The sequence below is a fragment of the Bombina bombina genome, chromosome 2 (assembly GCF_027579735.1).
Source record: "Bombina bombina isolate aBomBom1 chromosome 2, aBomBom1.pri, whole genome shotgun sequence".
Taxonomy (NCBI): domain Eukaryota; kingdom Metazoa; phylum Chordata; class Amphibia; order Anura; family Bombinatoridae; genus Bombina; species Bombina bombina.
In genome coordinates this window covers 430,015,781-430,035,870 of record NC_069500.1, presented here as the reverse complement: position 1 = coordinate 430,035,870, position 20,090 = coordinate 430,015,781, and the positions used below count along the sequence as shown (strand labels likewise).

The 20,090-nt window shown below is 41.0% G+C and overlaps 1 protein-coding gene across 1 annotated transcript in view; it reads left to right on the top strand.

Moving 5' to 3' along the window:
- The window catches only part of BCR (BCR activator of RhoGEF and GTPase), a 169,087-nt gene extending 153,669 nt beyond the window's left edge, over positions 1–15,418 (top strand). The window contains exon 23 of the mRNA XM_053701993.1: positions 12,723–15,418. Coding sequence (XP_053557968.1) covers positions 12,723–12,812 — 90 coding nt within the window. The 3' untranslated portion in view covers positions 12,813–15,418. The remainder of the gene's footprint in view (positions 1–12,722) is intronic.
- The last annotated feature ends 4,672 nt before the right edge of the window (positions 15,419–20,090 follow it).

Below are 20,090 nucleotides of genomic sequence, written 5' to 3'. Positions count from 1 at the left end.
GACAATTGTAACAACAGACGCCAGCCTACTAGGTTGGGGCGCTGTCTGGAATTCCCTGAAGGCTCAGGGATCATGGACTCAGGAGGAGAGTCTCCTTCCAATAAACATTCTGGAATTGAGAGCAGTTCTCAATGCTCTTCTGGCTTGGCCTCAGCTAGCAACTCTGAGGTTCATCAGGTTCCAGTCGGACAACATCACGACTGTGGCTTACATCAACCATCAGGGAGGGACAAGGAGTTCCCTAGCAATGATGGAAGTCTCAAAGATAATTCGCTGGGCAGAGTCTCACTCTTGCCACCTGTCAGCGATCCACATCCCAGGCGTGGAGAACTGGGAGGCGGATTTCCTAAGTCGCCAGACTTTTCATCCAGGGGAGTGGGAACTTCACCCGGAGGTATTTGCACAACTGCTTCGGCGTTGGGGCAAACCAGATCTGGATCTCATGGCGTCTCGCCAGAACGCCAAGCTTCCTTGTTACGGATCAAGATCCAGGGACCCGGAAGCGGTTCTGATAGATGCTCTGACAGCACCTTGGGTCTTCAACATGGCTTATGTGTTTCCACCCTTCCCGATACTTCCTCGTCTGATTGCCAGGATCAAGCAGGAGAGAGCATCGGTGATTCTAATAGCGCCTGCGTGGCCACGCAGGACCTGGTATGCAGATCTAGTGGACATGTCGTCCTGTCCACCATGGTCTCTGCCTCTGAGACAGGACCTTCTGGTTCAGGGTCCTTTCAAGCATCCAAATCTAATTTCTCTGAGGCTGACTGCATGGAGATTGAACGCTTGATTCTATCAAAGCGTGGATTCTCGGAGTCAGTGATTGATACCTTAATACAGGCTAGGAAACCTGTTACCAGGAAAATTTACCATAAAATATGGCGTAAATACTTACATTGGTGCGAATCCAAGAGTTACTCATGGAGTAAGGTTAGGATTCCTAGGATATTGTCTTTTCTACAAGAAGGCTTAGAAAAGGGTTTATCTGCTAGTTCGTTAAAGGGACAGATCTCAGCTCTGTCCATTCTTTTGCACCAACGTCTGTCAGAAGTTCCAGACGTTCAGGCTTTTTGTCAGGCTTTGGCCAGGATTAAGCCTGTGTTTAAAACTGTTGCTCCGCCATGGAGCTTAAACTTAGTTCTTAATGTTTTACAGGGTGTTCCGTTTGAACCCCTTCATTCCATTGATATCAAGCTGTTATCTTGGAAAGTTCTGTTCCTAATGGCTATTTCCTCGTCTCGAAGAGTCTCTGAGTTATCAGCCTTACATTGTGATTCCCCTTATCTGATTTTTCATTCAGATAAGGTAGTTCTGCGTACTAAACCTGGGTTCTTACCTAAGGTAGTCACTAACAAGAATATCAATCAAGAGATTGTTGTTCCTTCATTGTGCCCTAATCCTTCCTCAAAGAAGGAATGACTTCTGCACAATCTGGACATTGTCCGGGCCCTGAAATTCTACTTACAGGCAACTAAAGATTTTCGACAAACTTCTTCCCTGTTTGTCGTTTATTCGGGACAGAGAAGAGGTCAAAAGGCTTCGGCTACCTCTCTCTCCTTCTGGCTTCGCAGCATAATACGTTTAGCCTATGAGACTGCTGGACAGCAGCCTCCTGAAAGAATTACAGCTCATTCTACCAGAGCTGTGGCTTCCACTTGGGCCTTTAAAAATGAGGCCTCTGTTGAACAGATTTGCAAGGCTGCAACTTGGTCTTCACTTCACACCTTTTCCAAATTTTACAAATTTGACACTTTTGCTTCTTCGGAGGCTGTTTTTGGGAGAAAGGTTCTTCAGGCAGTGGTTCCTTCCGTGTAAAGGTCCTGCCTGTCCCTCCCGTCATCCGTGTACTTTTAGCTTTGGTATTGGTATCCCATAAGTAATGGATGACCCGTGGACTGACTACACTTAACAGGAGAAAACATAATTTATGCTTACCTGATAAATTCCTTTCTCCTGTAGTGTAGTCAGTCCACGGCCCGCCCTGTTTTTACGGCAGGTCTAAATTTTAAATTAAACTCCAGTCACCACTGCACCCTATAGTTTCTCCTTTCTCGTTTGGTTTTGGTCGAATGACTGGGTATGACGTAGAGGGGAGGAGCTATATAGCAGCTCTGCTTGGGTGATCCTCTTGCACTTCCTGTTAGGGAGGAGATATAATCCCATAAGTAATGGATGACCCGTGGACTGACTACACTACAGGAGAAAGGAATTGATCAGGTAAGCATAAATTATGTTTTCTGATGTGATTGCTAAGGAATGGATTAAGACTGGTACTTCTTTCATTCCTTCTTCTAGGTTTAAAAGGTTGTACCCTTTGCCAGCAGCTAGATTAGAGTTTTGGGGAAAAATCCCTAAAGTTGATGGGGCTATTTCTACTCTTGCCAAACGTACTACTATTCCTATGGAAGACAGTACTTCTTTCTTTTAAAGATCCTTTAGATAGGAAACTTGAATCTTATCTAAGGAAAGCTTATTTATATTCTGGCCTGCCATTTCTATGGCTGATGTTGCTGCTGCATCAACCTTTTGGTTGGATAGCCTAGCGCAACAGGAAACAGATCCTGATTTGTCTAGCATTGTTCGTTTGCTTCAACATGCTAATCATTTTATCTGTGATGGCATTTTTGATATCCTTAAAATTGATGTTAAATTTATGTCTAGCTATTTTAGCTAGAAGAGCTTTATGGCTCAAATCTTGAAATGCTTACATGGTATCTAAGTCTAGATTACTATCTCTTTCTTTCCAAGGTAACAATTTATTTGGTTCTCAGTTGGATTCAATTGTTTCAACTATCACTGGGAGGAAGGCAGTTTTTTTACCTCAGGATAAAAGATCTCTGGTTCCAATTGGAAACCTTCTTCAAGTTGGAATAAATCCAAGCCTTTTAAGAAACCAAAGCCAGCCCCCAAGTCTCCATGAAGGTGCGGCCCTCTATCCAGTTCAGCTGGTGGGGGGCAGATTGAAATTATTCCAAGATATTTGGGCAGATTCTGTTAAAAATCAGTGGATTCAGAATATTGTCTCTCAAGGGTATCGAATAGGATTCAGAGTAAGACCTCCTGTGAGATTTTTTTCTCTCTAACATTCCAGCAAATCCGGTGAAGGCTCAGGCTTTTCTGAAGTGTGTTTTAGATCTAGAGCTTTCAGGGGTAATCATGCCAGTTCTGTTTCAGGAACAGGGTCTGGGGTTTTATTTAAATCTATTCATTGTCCCAAAGAAAGAAAATTCATTCAGGCCAGTTCTGGATCTGAAGTTTAATCGTTTTGTAAGAGTCCCAACTTTCAAGATGGTGACTATAACGGACTATTCTGCCTTTTGTTCAGCAAGGTCATTATATGTCCACGATAGACTTACAGGATGCATATCTTCACATAACGATTCATCCAGACCACTATCAGTTTCTGAGATTCTCTTTTGTTTAGACAAGCATTACCAATTTGTTACTCTTCCATTTGGCCTAGCAACAGCTCCAAGGATCTTTTTGAAGGTTCTCGGTGCCCTTTTATCTGTAATCAGAGAACAGGGTATTGCGGTGTTTCCTTATTTGAATGATATCTTGGTACTAGTCTTTACATTTAGCCGAATCTCACACGAATCAACTAGTGTTGTTTCTTCAAAGACATGGTTGGAGGATCAATTTACCAAAGAGTTTCTTGATTCCTCAGACACGGGTCAACTTTTTAGGTTTCCAGTGTCCTTGACAAGAGACGAATGAAATTTGTTTCAGCTTGTCAAAACCTTCAGTCTCAATCATTCCCTTCAGTGGCTATGTGCATGGAAGTTTTATGTCTCATGACTGCAGCATCGGACGCGATCCCCTTTGCCCGTTTTCATATGAGACCTCTGCAGCTTTGTATGCTGTATCAATGGTGCAGGGATTATACTCAGGATTTAAGTATATCAATCGTGATATCCAACATTCAACTCACTCTGACTTGGTGGTTAGACCATCATCGTTTAATTCAGGGGCCTCTTTTGTTCGTCCTACCTGGACTGTGATCCTACCTGGACTGTGAAGTCTTTCAGGTTGGAGAGCTGTCTGGGGATCTCTGACAGCACAAGGGGTTTGAAACCTCAAGAGGCGAGGTTACCTATCAATATTTTTGAACTCTGTGCTATTTTCAGGGCTCTTCAGGTTTGGCCTCTGTTAAAGAGAGAACCATTAATTTGTTTTCAGACGGACAATATCACTAATATGGCATATGTCAATCATCAGGGAGGGACTTGCAGTCCTCTAGCTATGAAAGAAGTATCTTGGATACTTTCTTGGGCGGAATCCAGCTCTTGTCTAATTTCTGCGGTGCATATCCCAGGTGTAGACAATTGGGAAGCGGATTATCTCAGCCGTCAGACTTTACATCCAGGGGAGTTGTCTCTCCATCCAGATGTATTTTGTCAGATTGTACAGATGTGGGGTCTTCCAGAAATAGATCTGATGGCTTCTCATCTAAACAAGAAACTTCCCAGGTACCTGTCCAGGTCCAGGGATCCTCAGGCGGAGATGGTGGATGTTTTAGCAGTTCCTTGGTTTTACCAACCTGCTTATATCTTTCCGCCTCTAGTTCTTCTTCTTCCAAGAGTGATCTCCAAGATCATAATGGAACAATCGTATGTGTTTCTGATAGCATCAGCGTGGCCTCACAGGTTTTGGTATGTGGATCTTGTTCGGATGTCCAGTTGCCAGCCTTGGCCACATCCTCTAAGACGGTCTCAAGGGTCGTTTTTCCATCAGGATCTCAAATCGTTAAATTTGAAGGTATGGAAATTGAATGCTTAGTGCTGAGTCAGAGGTTTCTCTGACTCATTGATTAATACTATGCTACAGGCTCGTAAGTCTGTTTCAAGGAAGATTTCCGAGTTTGGAAGACCTATATTTCATGGTGTTCTTCTCATAAATTCTCCTGGCATTCTTTTAGAATTCCTAGAATTTTACAGTTTCTTCAGGATAGTTTGGATAAAGGTTTGTCTGCAAATACTTTGAGGGGACAAATCTCTGCTCTTTCTGGGTTTTTTTTCCTAAGATTGCTAAGCTTCCTGATATTCACTGTTTCTTCTATAAGATATGACGAGTCCACGGATTCATCCTTTACTTGTGGGATATTATCCTCCTGCTAACAGGAAGTGGCAAAGAGCACCACAGCAGAGCTGTCTATATAGCTCCTCCCTTGACTCCACCCCCAAGTCATTCTCTTTGCCTACTCTAAGTACTAGGAAGGGTAAAGTGAAAGAGGGAACCTTCAGACCGATTTTAGATCTCAAGATCCTAAACAAATTCCTCAGAGTCCCATCCTTCAAGATGGAGACCATTCAGACTATTTTACCAATGATCCAGGAGGGTCAATATATGACCACCGTGGATTTGAAGGATGCGTATCTTCACATTCCTATCCACAAATATCATCACCAGTTCCTCAGGTTCGCCTTCCTGGACAAGCATTACCAGTTTGTGGCTCTTCCCTTCGGGTTGGCCACAGCTCCCAGAATTTTCACAAAAGTGCTAGGGTCCCTTTTGGCAGTTCTAAGGCCGCGGGGTATAGCAGTGGCGCCTTATCTGGACGATATCTTAATTCAGGCGTCAACTTACCAACTAGCCAAATCTCACACGGACATCGTGTTGGCTTTTCTAAGATCTCACGGGTGGAAGGTGAACGTAAAGAAGAATTCACTTATCCCTCTCACAAGAATTCCATTCCTGGGAACTCTGATAGATTCAGTAAACATGAAAAATTTTCTGACAGAGGTCAGAAAATCAAAGATCTTAACCACCTGCCGAGCACTTCATTCCATTCCTCGGTCGTCAGTGGCTCAGTGTATGGAGGTAATTGGACTAATGGTAGCAGTAATGGACATAGTTCCGTTTGCTCGCTTGCATCTCAGACCACTGCAACTATGCATGCTCAGACAGTGGAATGGGGATTATGCAAATTTATCTCCTCAGATAAATCTGGATCAAGAGACCAGAGACTCTCTTCCTTGGTGGTTGTCACAGGATCATATGTCCCAGGCAATGTGTTTCCGCAGGCCAGCATGGGTCATAGTGACGACGGACGCCAGCCTATTGGGCTGGGGTGCAATCTGGAATTCCCTGAAAGCACAGGGAAGGGGACTCAGGAGGAGGCTCTCCTTCCAATAAATATTCTAGAACTGAGAGCGATATTCAACGCACTTCAGGCGTGGCCTCAGCTGGCTACGGCCAGATTCATAAGATTCCAGTCGGACAATATCACGACTGTAGCATATATCAATCATCAGGGGGGAACAAAGAGTTCTCTAGTGATGATAGAGGTTTCCAAAATAATTCGATTGGCAGAGACTCACTCTTGCCATCTATCAGCAATCTATATCCCAGGAGTGGAGAACTGGGAAGCGGATTTTCTAAGTCGTCAGACTTTTCATCCGGGGGAGTGGGAGCTCCATCCGGAGGTGTTTGCACAATTGATTCATCAATAGGGCACATCAGAATTGGATCTTATGGCATCTCGTCAGAGTGCCAAACTTCCTTGTTACGGGTACAGATTAAGGGATCCCCAAGCAGTACTGATAGATGCTCTAGCAGTACCTTGGTCGTTCAACCTGGCTTATGTATTTCCACCATTTCCTCTCCTCCCTCGTCTGATTGCCAGAATCAAACAGGAGAGGGCTTCAGTGATTTTGATAGCACCTGCGTGGCCACGCAGGACTTGGTATGTAGACCTGGTGGAAATGTCATCTCTACCACTATGGACACTGCCACTGAGACAGGACCTTCTTATTCAAGGTCCGTTCCAGCATCCAAATCTAGTTTCTCTGCGGCTGACTGCCTGGAAATTTAACGCTTGATTTTATCTAAGCGGGGATTCTCTGAGTCGGTCATAGATACCTTGATTCAGGCTCGAAAGCCTGTCACTAGGAAAATTTACCGTAAGATATGGCGTAAATATCTTTATTGGTGTGAATCCAAAGGCTACTCATGGAGTAAGATCAGGATTCCTAGGATTCTGTCCTTTCTCCAAGAAGGATTGGAGAAAGGGTTATCAGCTAGTTCCTTAAAGGGACATATATCTGCTTTGTCAATTTTACTGCACAAACGTCTGGCTGATGTTCCAGACGTTCAGTCGTTTTCTCAGGCTTTGGTTAGAATTAAGCCTGTGTTTAAACCTGTTGCTCCGCCAGGGAGTTTGAATTTAGTTCTTAAAGTTCTTCAAGGGGTTCCGTTTGAACTATGCATTCCATAGATATTAAGCTTCTATCTTGGAAAGTTCTGTTTTTAGTTGCTATCTCTTCGGCTCGAAGAGTTTCTGAACTATCTTCATTGCAATGCGACTTGCCTTATCTTGTTTTCCATTCTGATAAGGTGGTTTTGCGTACCAAACCTGGATTCCTTCCTAAGGTTGTTACTAATAAGAATATTAATCAGGAAATTGTTGTTCCTTCCCTGTGTCCTAATCCTTCCTCTAAGAAGGAGCGTCACTAATAAGAATATTAATCAGGAAATTGTTGTTCCTTCCCTGTGTCCTAATCCTTCCTCTAAGAAGGAGCGTCTGTTGCACAACTTGGACGTGGTTCGTGCTTTGAAGTTTTACTTGCAAGCGACCAACGATTTCCGTCAAACATCTTCTCTGTTTGTTGTCTATTCTGGAAAACTTAGAGGTCAAAAAGCTACGGCTACCTCTCTTTCTTTTTGGCTGAAAAGCATCATCCATTTGGCATACGAGACTGCTGGACAGCAGCCTCCTGAAAGAATTACAGCTCACTCTACTAGAGCAGCTGTGTCTTCCACATGGGCTTTTAAAAATTATGCTTCTGTTGAACAGATTGTAAGGCTGCGACTTGGTCTTCACTTCATACCTTTTACAAATTTTACAAATTTGATACTTTTGCTTCTTCGGAGGCTATTTTTGGGAGAAAAGTTCATCAAGCAGTGGTGCCTTCTGTTTAGGCATCTGTCTTGTCCCTCCCGTTCATCCGTGTCCTGTAGCTTTGGTATTGTATCCCACAAGTAAAGGATGAATCCGTAGACTCGTTGTATCTTATAGAAGAAAAGTAAATTTATGCTTACCTGATAAATTGATTTCTTCTATGATACGACGAGTCCACTGCCCACCCTGTCAATTTAAGACAGATTATATTTTTTTGGTTTAAAACTTCAGTCACCTCTGCACCTTTTAGTTTCTCCTTTTTCTTCCTGTACCTTCGGTCGAATGACTGGGGGGTGGAGTCAAGGGAGGAGCTATATAGACAGCTCTGCTGTGGTGCTCTTTGCCACTTCCTGTTAGCAGGAGGATAATATCCCACAAGTAAAGGATGAATCCGTGGACTCGTCGTATCATAGAAGAAATCACTTTATCAGGTAAGCATAAATTTACTTTTTTGTTCAGGCTTTGGCTCTTATCAAGCCTATTATTAAATCACTCTCCTCCTTCGAGTCTTAATTTGGTTTTGAAGACTTTGCAGGCATCTCCGTTTGAGCCTATGCATTCTTTGGATATTAAACTACTTTCTTGGAAAGTGTTGTTTCTTTTGGCTATCTCTTCAGCTAGAAGAGTTTCCGAATTGTCTGCTCTCTTTTGAGTCTCCTTTTCTGATTTTTCATCAGGATAAGGCTGTTGTGCAGACTTCGTTTAAATTTATTCCTAAGGTTGAAGGCTGTGAATTCTAACAACATTAGTAGGGAAATTGTTGTTCCTTCCTTGTGTCCTAATCCCAAGAATGCTCTTGAAAGATCTTTGCATTCTTTGGATGTTGTAAGATCTTTGAAATATTATGTTGAAGCTACTAAAGATTTCAGGAAGACTTCTAGTCTATTTGTTGTCTTCTCTGGTTCTAGGAAAGGTCAGAAAGCTTCTGCCATTTCTTTGGCATCTTGGTTAAAGCTTTTGATTCATAAGGCTTATTTGGAGGCGGGACAGTCCCCGCCTCAGGGGATCACAGCTCATTCTACTAGATCAGTCTCCACTTCTTGGGCTTTTAAGAATGAAGCTTTAGTTGATCAGATTTTCAAAGCAGCAACTTGGTCTTTTTTGCATACATTTAATAAATTTTACCATTTTGATGTATTTGCTTCTTCAGGCAGCTGTTTCAGTTTGATTCTTCTGCTAATGTTAAGGTTTTTTCTTTCTTTCAATTTATGAGAATAACTTATTTTTTTGGATTTAATTTTTTCAACTGAAAATGGCTGTTTTTATTTTATTCCTCCCTTTCTAGTGACTCTTCAGTGGACTTCCACATCTTGGGTATTTCTATCCCATACGTCACTAGCTCATGGACAATTACATGAAAGAAAACATAATTTATGTAACAACTTTCCTGATAAATTAATTTCTTTCATATTGGCAAGAGTCCATGAGACCCAATTATATTTCCAGTTCCTCTTTTTTTTTTTTTGTATGCTTTTTTTACTCCTTATTTTATCACCTCACTACTTGGCTATTCGTTAAACTGAGTTGTAAGTGTGGTGAGTGAGGGGTGTATTTATAGGCATTTTGAGATTTGGGAAACTTTGTCCCTCCTGGTAGGATTGTATATCCCATACGTCACTAGCTCATGGACTCTTGCCAATATGAAAGAAATGAATTTATCAGGTAACTTCTTACATAAATTGTTTTTTTGTGTATACTGCAGAATTCATAATGAGTGTTGAGTGCCCTTGTCTGCTGCTTGATTGTAATTGCCCAGCTTTCCTGGATGTCACATCACTCATTGGAACGTTAGTGGAACATTTACACTTATTTACATCAGGACAAATGTCAGGTGGCCTTGGGCTTCAAGGACTGTATTGACGAATATACAGAGATCTTTAGAAGATCTGAGCAAAGGCAAAGAAAGGCTGTGACATACCAATGCAGCTTTATCCGATACTATAAAGTCTAAGAGAAAAGACCAGCATTATTTTGAGCTTTTGCTCGGCCATGCTATGGTTACAATAACTTTTATATCTAAATGTAAAGGCCTAATTTGGACCACCCACTTTACAACTTAAGAGGACAGTACACACTTTTACATTTAAAATGTACTTTTGTTATTGATTTTGCTTTGTTCTTTTGTTATCCTATGTTAAAGAGTAATCCTGGATGATCTCAGGCACGTGCATATGTCTGTAGCCATTTTGCAGCTGTGTTGGCAACAATCTTTATAGCAGTTATACATAGTTGCAAGCACTGCTGCCATAGAATACTTAAGACACATGAACTCTCCTATACGCCTTTCTAGCTTTATTCTTAAACAAAGGGTACAAGAAAAGAAAGCACATTTTGATAAGTAAATTGGAAAGTCAGTTAAAATTGCAAGCTCTATCTGAATCATAAATGTTTCATTTTGACTTTACTGTCCTTTACTTATACTTTCATATAGTAGTCCCCCCCCCCCCCCCATCTTATCCAGACACGAGTTCAGATTAGCTTCTGCAAATAAGGGAAGTTTTGGGTGGACGTTTAACCCCTTAAGGACCAACATAGCTGGCCTTTTAATGGGGATTGCATTTCAAATAGCGTGGTCTTGTGACCCGTGCTATTGTTAGCAAGGAAAGCCTTAACGACCAGCGACATACATGGTACGTCACGGTCTTTGAGGGGTTAACATTAAAAACCTATTGCAGCAAACAAGTTGTCAATCTGTTCTATAATATTCAGACTGCTGATATGTTAATCTGCAGAAAATTTTGTAATTACAAGGTGTTTACTGGTAGTCAGTCAGCTCCATAATGCACACACGGCCCCTCAGCCTCTGGACCTTTACTGGACATCAATTATGAGAACATTGACCTTGATATGCAAACTATTCTGGCTCTTGGAGGAATAATCGCACTGTCTGACAAATGGAACTTGGTGTTGTATAAGCATGAAACCATTTTCCCATTTCATTAGGTTTTTGCTCGCAAACAAATGTATGTGTTTATGTAAAACTCAGTTTGTCCTCTAGGTGGAACCATTGTTTTCTCCCTATATAGTTTTTGCTGACTGCATGGTAAACTAATTTTTTGTTAGGTATGTCCCATATTCAGTGACAAAAAGAAACAGCATTCATCTTTTATGCAAAGGAAGTTGCTTATCCTTTAAAATGGGATTTTGTAGATAGGATTGTTCAATGCATTACAGGGACAGTCAACACCACAATTTTTGTTGTTTTAAAAGATGGATAATCCCTTAATTACCAATTCCCCAGTTTTGCATAAACAACACAGTTATAATAAACATTTTACCTCTGTAATTACCTTGTATCTAAGCATCTGCAGACTGCCCCCTTATTTCAGTTCATTTGACAGACTTGCATTTTAGCCAATCAGTGCTCACTCGGTAAATTCACGTGCATGAGCTCAATGTTATCTATATGAAACACATGAACTAAACTGCCAAAATGCATTTAGATTAAAGGCGGCCTTCAAGGTCTAAGAAATTAGCATATGAACCTCCTAGGTTTAGCTTTCAACTAAGAATACCAAGCGAACAAAGCAAAACTGGTAATAAAAGTAAGATGGAAAGTTGTTTAAAATTACATGCCCTATTTGAATCATGAAAGTTTTTTTTGGACTGTCCCTTTAAACTTGGTGAGTTTCCTTGCAATGCCAAGTGGTCATATTATAACATTTTTGTCATATGACAGTAAAGCAGCTGTGCTTTAGAGGATTATACAGAAATGTTCACATATGCTATGCCATGTGTATATTCACAGTTTGTTTTTGTATAAAGATAATCAGGACGATCGGTTGTGTTTTTCTGGTCAGTCCTCTGGATCTTTCTGATTTGAAATTAAAGGGACATTATTCTCTAATTTGCTTTGTTCTCTTGGTGTCCTTTGTTGAAATCCTAGGTAGGAGCAGGAATGTGCTACTGGGTGCTAGCTGCTGTTTGGTGGCAGTGCATATATGCCTCATATGTGTCCCGATAGCTCCCAGTAGCACATTGCTTCACTACGTCCAACAGAGGATACTGAGAATAAAGTAAACATAACATAAGTAAATTGGAAATTTGTTTAAAATGATATTTCCATCTGAATCATGAAAGAAAAAAATCTGTTTCATGTCCCTTTAACGTATACACTTGTAATTGATGTTTTCATGGCAGAAAAGAACCATAGGCCCATCAAGTCTGCCCATATTTCCTATGAACTGTAAGCGTAACTAGTGACCTTAGTGTTCCATGAACCACCCTTGCTGTAAAGAAGTTACTCCTGAACTTGCTACTCTTCAACAAGCTATACAAATACCTCACCCATAGGCAGATGCAGCTTGCCAACACCAGAACTGTTCCAGAGAGTGTAAAAGGACACTAAACACTAAGTTTTTATTTCATGCTACAGACAGAGCATGCGATTTTAAGCAACTTTCTAATTTACTCCTATTATCAATTTTTCTTATCTTGCTATCTTAGTTTAAAAAGCTGGAAGGTAAAGCTTAGGAGCCAGACCATTTTAGGTTCAGCACCCCTGGATAGTGCTTGCTTATTGGTGACTACATTTAGCCACTAATAAGCAAGCGTAACCCAGGTTCTGAAGCAAAAATGGTCCGGCTCCTAAGCTTTACCTTCCTGCTTTTTAAACAAAGATAGCAAGAGAACGAAGAAAATTTGATAATAGGAGTAAATTAGAAAGTAGCTTAAAATTGCATGCTCTATCTGAATCCCATAGACTCAGTGCAGTGCAACTAATTTGCTGGACTTTATTGTAATGTGATTTGGGGCATCTCCTGGATGTAAAGATTTCTAGTTTCCCCATGTCTAACACTTCCTTTCTCATTTTTCTTTTCAGGTGCAAGTTCTGCTGTACTTTTTGCAGCTGGACACTATTCCCACCCCAGACAGTAAGCGCCAGAGCATCCTCTTCTCCACCGAGGTCTGATCTCTACTTCCTGCTGGTGCTTAAATAACAAACAAAAAACTCTTTCAGTGCCTCAGTCCTTTTTTGGAGGATTACATTATAGCAACGTGGAATCTTCTAGTTATTTGCTTTCACTGCCAGTTTGCACCAAGAAGAAATGGGACCAGAAATCTTCCCCCTCCTCCCTGTGCACACTCACTAATGTGGAGGAAGGGATACATTAGACATTAGCAGAACTGGGAGAAAACACTTCTTTTTTTTCTTTAATTTATTTATTTATTAGAGGGAACATAGAGCAACTGACAACCCTGTGGGTCTCTCGAAGATAACAAGCCAAAGGGGCCACATGTCTGTTTGCTCTGGGACCAAATGCCATATTTATGCAGTCTGATCTGCAGCATTGTCTGCCAGTCCTAACCCCCCAACTTGAAGTTTAATTATTTCAAATGATCCAGGCAGAGACAAAAAGGGAAAATGCATCTTAATCGTTTTTTTGTTGTTTTTTTATTTTAAAGTAATTGATTTGAATGTTGTGGGATTTTTATATCTAAGTGTGCCAGTCTAGTCAGAGAATAGACAGTACTGAGTCACTAAGTAATGGGTAATACATAAAACCTAGTTGTATACTTAGTTAAAATTCCAGCTCATGTTTACTAAGTAAGTACTGGATAGGTCAGCCTCTAATAGCTTGTATTACACTAAAGAATTTAGACAGCTGGATTTCTGCCTCAGCCTCTAAATAGTAAAAGGAAGCATTCAGCCATGCCAGAGGCTGGAATTCTGTAGCCATTTATTAATGATGGTTTGCTCTCTTTCTCTGGGACTTTTTGGTCCCAAATATACCAGGTGTTTGTGCAGTAGCTTTTAGAACAATATTATTACATGTGGTGTTTGCAGCATGTTTTATTGGGTTATTCATTCTGATGAATTTGTCCGTCACATTTCAAAAAAAAAAATTAGATTCAGATTTTATACTGGGAACTTTAACAAGTTTTTTTAAATTTTAATCCAGTTTTGTGTAAAATGATTATAAGAAACACAGTCCTTTCCTTGCCCTTTATTATAGAGGAATGTGTTCTGTGCGTTCCCTTCTGCCTCAGTGGAACGTTCCTACAACTCTTAACTACATATATGAGGAAATGCTGCTGCATTTTCTAAAGAAGGGGAGGGCTTTGTCTTTCAGGCTGATTTCACTGCTATAATTTAGAACTGACCAAGCTTGGTAAAGTACATTCAGGTGACTATGAAACCCAATGAAGCCATAAACAGAGTTGCTGATTTGCATTGTGTCTTGTGTTAAAGAGCTTTGCTTGCTGTGGACATAGAGCTGGCCTCTGTGTTCAGGTTATTCATACTGTGGGCCATTGTCAGAAACATGCACATTTTCCTAGCCCAGGCCGACCAATGTGTGATCATCTACCAGTTTTTAGGAAACCAATAGTGAAAGCTGATGTGCTATGACGTGGTGTGCCCTGAAATCTTTAGTTGCCAGGTAGCTGCTGAGCGCACTGGGGATTATGTATTGGGTTTCAAATGTTATGAGGTCAAAGCCGTGATCAGGAAATGATGGAGCCCCATTTAGAACACTGGATCATTAAACACTGAGTGTGTGTCCAACTAAAGGTGTCATAGGCTATAGCAGTTACTCTAGAAAGCAACACTCTTCTGCATAATAAGTTTAAACATGTTTCTGTAGAAGATGCTCCGTATAGGAAAATGTCATAATCTGCAATTTTATGATCTAGGAAGCATTTTAATAGTAAACTAAGGGGGATTTGTCCTTGCTTGGTTACAGAACAATCTGTCCCTATAGAAAGAAACTTGGGCAGGGATTACTTATCACATGTATTTTTTTTGTATGCCCTGTTATTTCTTGGCTTGTTACAAACTTAAACATTTTCTTTCATGATTCAGATGGAGCATACAATATTAAACGACTTTCCAATTTACTTCTATTGTCTAATTTGCTTTGTTCTCTTGGTATACTTTGTTGAAAAGGATACCTAGGTAGGCTTAGGAGTTGGGAGCTAGCTGCTGATAGGTGTCTGAATATATATTTCTTGTCATTATTTTACAAATGTGTTTAGCTACTTCACAGTAATGCATTGCTGCACCTTCAAGAAAAGATACCAAGAGAATGAAGCAAAATTGATAAGACGTAATTTGGATAGTTGTTAAAAAATTACATGCTATTTCTGAGCCAGGAAAAAAATGGACTTCATGTCCCTTTTAAGGGCAGCAAAGAGAGAAAAAGAGACTGTATTGTATCGGTGACATGATGGCACACTGTCAAATGTGTCTTACTTGGGAAAACACCAAAGTTGTACAAATATCTATTATGACTTTGAGGGTGCTGTGAATAGTACATAGAGTAACATAATAATATTAAAACACTGCATCTTTACAGGCTTAGGCAGCATTTTTTTTATTTTTTTTATTTCTTATAGAGGTATTCTGAGAGCTGCCCTGGGGGTAGGAACAGTGGAATCAATCCCAAGAGGAAAGATTTTTTTTATGTGGATAAATAATATTTAAAAAAGGGAATTATATTGTATTTGTTAAAATATTCAAAACCTTTGTAGCCTCTGTTTGTACTTGAGCTATTAAATAAAATATCTGAAACAAAATCTATGTTTGTTTTATATAAACTGTGTCTGTAGAGAGCACAATTATATTTACAAAGTGATAAGTGAGCGGACCTAATAATATGCATTTTATGTCCAATGAAAGCAACTGTTCACTCCGTACTGGGGTTGTTGGTGTTTGACAGCCTTTCCAAAAAAGAATGAATACCACTTGCTTACATAAATAGTGTTGTTATTGCAGCTCTTTCAGATTTGTGATCGTTTTTGCCTACAAGATGTGAATATAGTTTGCACTGTTTATGTTGAAATGGAAACTTTCAGAAATTGTATATCTATTTCTTTCCTAAGATATGGTGAGTCCACAGCTTCATCAATTACTGTTGGGAATATCACTCCTGGCCAGCAGGAGAAGACAAAGAGCACCACAGTTAAACTTTTAAGTATCACTTCCCTTTCCACAAACCCCCCCCAGTCATTCTCTTTGCCTTAGGTGCAAGGAGGAGGTAAAGTTTTAGTGCAGGTAAGTGCATATTGTCTTCTAGGTATGGGAGACTGTACACTTAATAAGTTGGAGCTGCAATATTATTATGGGACATGCTTATCCTTTAGAAGGATATTTAAAGGTAGAGAGCAGGCACTTATAGGTGACAAGATACCAGGGATTATTACTTTTTAATTGATTTGAGTATATTCCTTTTTCTGTTTATGGGTCATGCTAAGCAAGCTTTTTGGTACTTCCCGCCCTACAGTAAGAAAGGCGGAAGATCACAAGAATGAGGGCATGGTCCCAATCTAATCTGTCCGAATCTGACTGCAGCAGAGCAGTATCACAGCCATACTATGCACAATCTCCAAAGTACAGTCACAGAGACAATTTTCCTAACACACACACATCTTCAACGCAGTTATCAGAAGTACAAACGCTAATCGGACAGATTAGTTTGGGACCATGCCCTCATTCTTGTGTGTTGTGATCTTCCGCCTTTCTTATTGTAGGGAGGGAAATACGCTGTTTTTTCTTACAGCTTTGTTTAGCAGCGCGTGCTTAGGTTGTGGCACAGTTCTTAGTCAGCGGGTCACGTGACCCGTTCTTTTCCGACTTAGTCTCCGTCTTGTCATAGCTAGTACCAGTACATAATTTTTACTTATTTTCATACTAAGATATCAAAATAAAGATTTTTTTTTTTGTTCTAGGACATGGAAGATTCTGTGTTCTGTTGGTTATGTATGGAAGCGCAAATTGTTAATTTTTGCAATTATGTGCTCTTTGCTTAGCTAGAACTTTCTCTGGTTGAGATCGTTTGTTGCCACTGAACCCTATGTCTCTCAGGATGATGCTGTTTAAACATTTATACAGCTTTTTCCTTATGCGTACCAAGCCTCAATGGCGTCACATGCGGTGCCCTCTGGTTCTTCTCAATCTCCTGGAGGAGTTTATTTGCTTGCAGAAGTTGCTACACAGGTATCTTCAGCGGTATCTGCAGCATTATCTGCCTTCCCTATGCTAAAGGGAACACACAAGAGGAAACGTAGAGATTCAGATAGTAAGGTTTCTGCTCCAACTTCACAGGATGCCTTCCCTCATAAAGTGTTGGAAATGGCGGCGCTGTGTCACCTCCAGGGAACCAAGCTGCCCACATCCTCTGAGTCAACCTTGTTGCTTTCACCTCCAAAATAAAAGAGCTCACAATAGTGTAGCAGATTACAGACAATGTGGTAGGCGCACAACTGGTTATACTAGCAAGATTGCAATAAAAATAAGCCTTTTATTAAAATCATCACAAAGGCGATGTTTTGGCTACTTACGTATGTCGTTGTCAACCCTACATATTCTAGTAAAATATATATATATATATATATATATATATATATATATATAATTAGGACTCCTCTGTGGACTAGGAGATTTTTTACAGGAATGGGAGAAGTCAGGGATTCCCTTTTCCACGTCTCCTGTCCTTTGAAAGATGTTTCTGTCGCTGTCTCCATTACAGGCACAGTGCCTTAGGTTGTAGAGCATTTCTTTCAGGATCGATGGACTAAGCTGAAGGCTTACATGAAAGTTTGTTTTGCCACTGTGTCAAGTGCGGCATCTTCTTGGTGCGATGCCTTGTTTGATCCAATTTGGTAGGTACTCCTTTGGACGAGATCCAGAACAGAATTAAGGCTCTTAAGCTAACCAATTATTTTATTTCTGATGCAACCATACAAGTTTTTGGCTGGGAGCCGAGGTATCACTGTGCTCGCCCGTGGGGCATGGTGGCTAGATTAATGGTCAGTGGATTTTTCCATTAAGTCCAAGCTTCTGGCGCTTCCTTTTAAGGGTACGACCTTGTTTGGTCCTGATCTGACAGAAATATTTCTTATATTACTGGTGGATAAGGGTGTTTTTTACCACAAGGAAAGATGAATAGACCTGAAGGAGTTTGCCCCCAATCCACAGGTGGGGGGCAGAATTCCTCTGTCTTTAAAGATGGATACAAGATGTCCCAGATAAGTTGTGGACATAGTATCTCAGGTTTTCTACATATATTTATACCTTTCTCCCAGAGTCGGTTCCTTCTATCAATTTTATCTGCAAGCTAGATAACAGTGAGCCATTTTTATAGTGCGTTTGGGACTTTTCCCCTGTGAGTGATAGTTCCAGTTTCTGTAAGGGAACAGGGTCTAGGATTTTATTCATTCCTGCTTGTGGTTCCTGAAAAAGAGGACATTTTTTGTCCATTGGTAGACCTAAAGTGTCTTATCAAATTGTCTCAGGGTACCATTCTTCAAATGGGAACCAGTGGTTCCATTCTCCCTTTGGTCTAGGAGGGTCAGTTCAATAGACCTGGAGGATGCGTATTTTCAAGTTCCTGCCTTTCTGTCAAACACTTTCAGTTTGTGTTTTTTTCCCTTTGGCCTTACCACAGCTCTCAGAGGGGGCTCTATTGACAGGTTTCAGGGAATTGCTGTGGTGTCCTTCCTGGACGTCATAATGGTTCAAGCGCTATCTTTTTAACAAGCAAGCTTTCATACAGAGATCTTGTCTTTTTCATTTCCACGGATGGAAGTGAATCTGAAAATGGGTTCCCTTGTTCCAGCTATAGGGGTAGTTTCTTAGGGATCATATTAGTTTCTCTATCTCTGAAAATATTTTTGACAGAGTTAAAAAAATAGAGGTTTTTTTCCTCTTGCCTTTTTCGGAACTCTTCTGTTTGGTCCTTCAGTGGATCAATGTATGGATAATTGGTCTGATGGTTGCGTCATTGGACATTATCCCTTTGCTCGATTCCATCGGAAATTCTGCTGTTATGCATGTTCAGATAGTGTACTGGGATCTTGTGGCTCTGTCTCGGAGGATAGATCTAGATCTGTCGACATGAGTTTCTTCCCAGTGGATCAGAAAGGGGGTATTAGTGGTAGAGCGCTTGCTAGTGGTAGCGGGATCGTTGCCCGCATTCTTCAGAATCTTTTGGTTTTCTCAAGAGCATCTGTCTGGGGGCATATGCTTCCGGAGACCTTCCTGTGTAATAGTGATCACGGTCTTTAGCCTGTTGGGTTGCTGCCTATGGTCTTGGGAGGAGTCTGCTCTCCTCCCAAGACCTACAATGCCCTGACGGCTTGGCCTCAGTCATCATCCATTTTTTCAGGTTCTACTTCAACAATTTCATCTCTGTGGCTTACATTTACCACCTAGGAGGAACCTGGAGTTCCTTTGCCATTATTGTGCGGTGAGCGGATGCTCACATTTATTTATCCACTATTCACATTTCAGGAGTGAATACCGGGAGAGGACTTTTTGGGAATTCAGAACCTGGCCACCAGGAGAAGGCAAAGACACCCCAGCCAAAGGCTTAAATACGTCTCCCACTTCCCTCATCCCCCAGTCATTCTTTGCCTTTCGTCCCAGGAGGTTGGCAGAGAAGTGTCAGAAGTTTCCGACAGTCTCTTATGGAGGGTAGTACTCTTCAGCATGGGACTGGAGTTTTAAGTAGTCCTGTCAGCCTCTCAGTGGAGCATGGATGAAAGTTAGAGTCCGGAGATGCAGGGAGAGTCTTTCTGCGAAAAACCATCCCGACTCATATTAACAGCTCCTCAAGCAATCAGCGTTGACGAGTTTCGCTGCCTGCTTTCTTCTTCCAAGTCCATGGCAGAGGTGATACTACTATCTGTCACACTTGAAGGGCCGTGTTCCTGTTCCATGGCGTAGATTCCGGTAAGATCGTTTCATTTTACTTTCGTTATGATTGTCTATATTACAAATGTTTTCCCAAGAGGCTACCACCTTGCGGGATTAACTATAACTCGGGGTCTCAGGTAGGCTCCTTTCTTTCATGTAATTAGCAAGAGTCCATGAGCTAGTGACGTATGGGATATACATTCCTACCAGGAGGGGCAAAGTTTCCCAAACCTCAAAATGCCTATAAATACACCCCTCACCACACCCACAAATCAGTTTTACAAACTTTGCCTCCTGTGGAGGTGGTGAAGTAAGTTTGTGCTAGATTCTACGTTGATATGCGCTCTGCAACAGGTTGGAGCCCGGTTTTCCTCTCAGCGTGCAGTGAATGTCAGAGGGATGTGAAGAGAGTATTGCCTATTTGAATTTAATGATCTCCTTCTACGGGTTCTATTTCATAGGTTCTCTGTTATCGGTCGTAGAGATTCATCTCTTACCTCCCTTTTCAGATCGACGATATACTCTTATATATACCATTACCTCTACTGATTC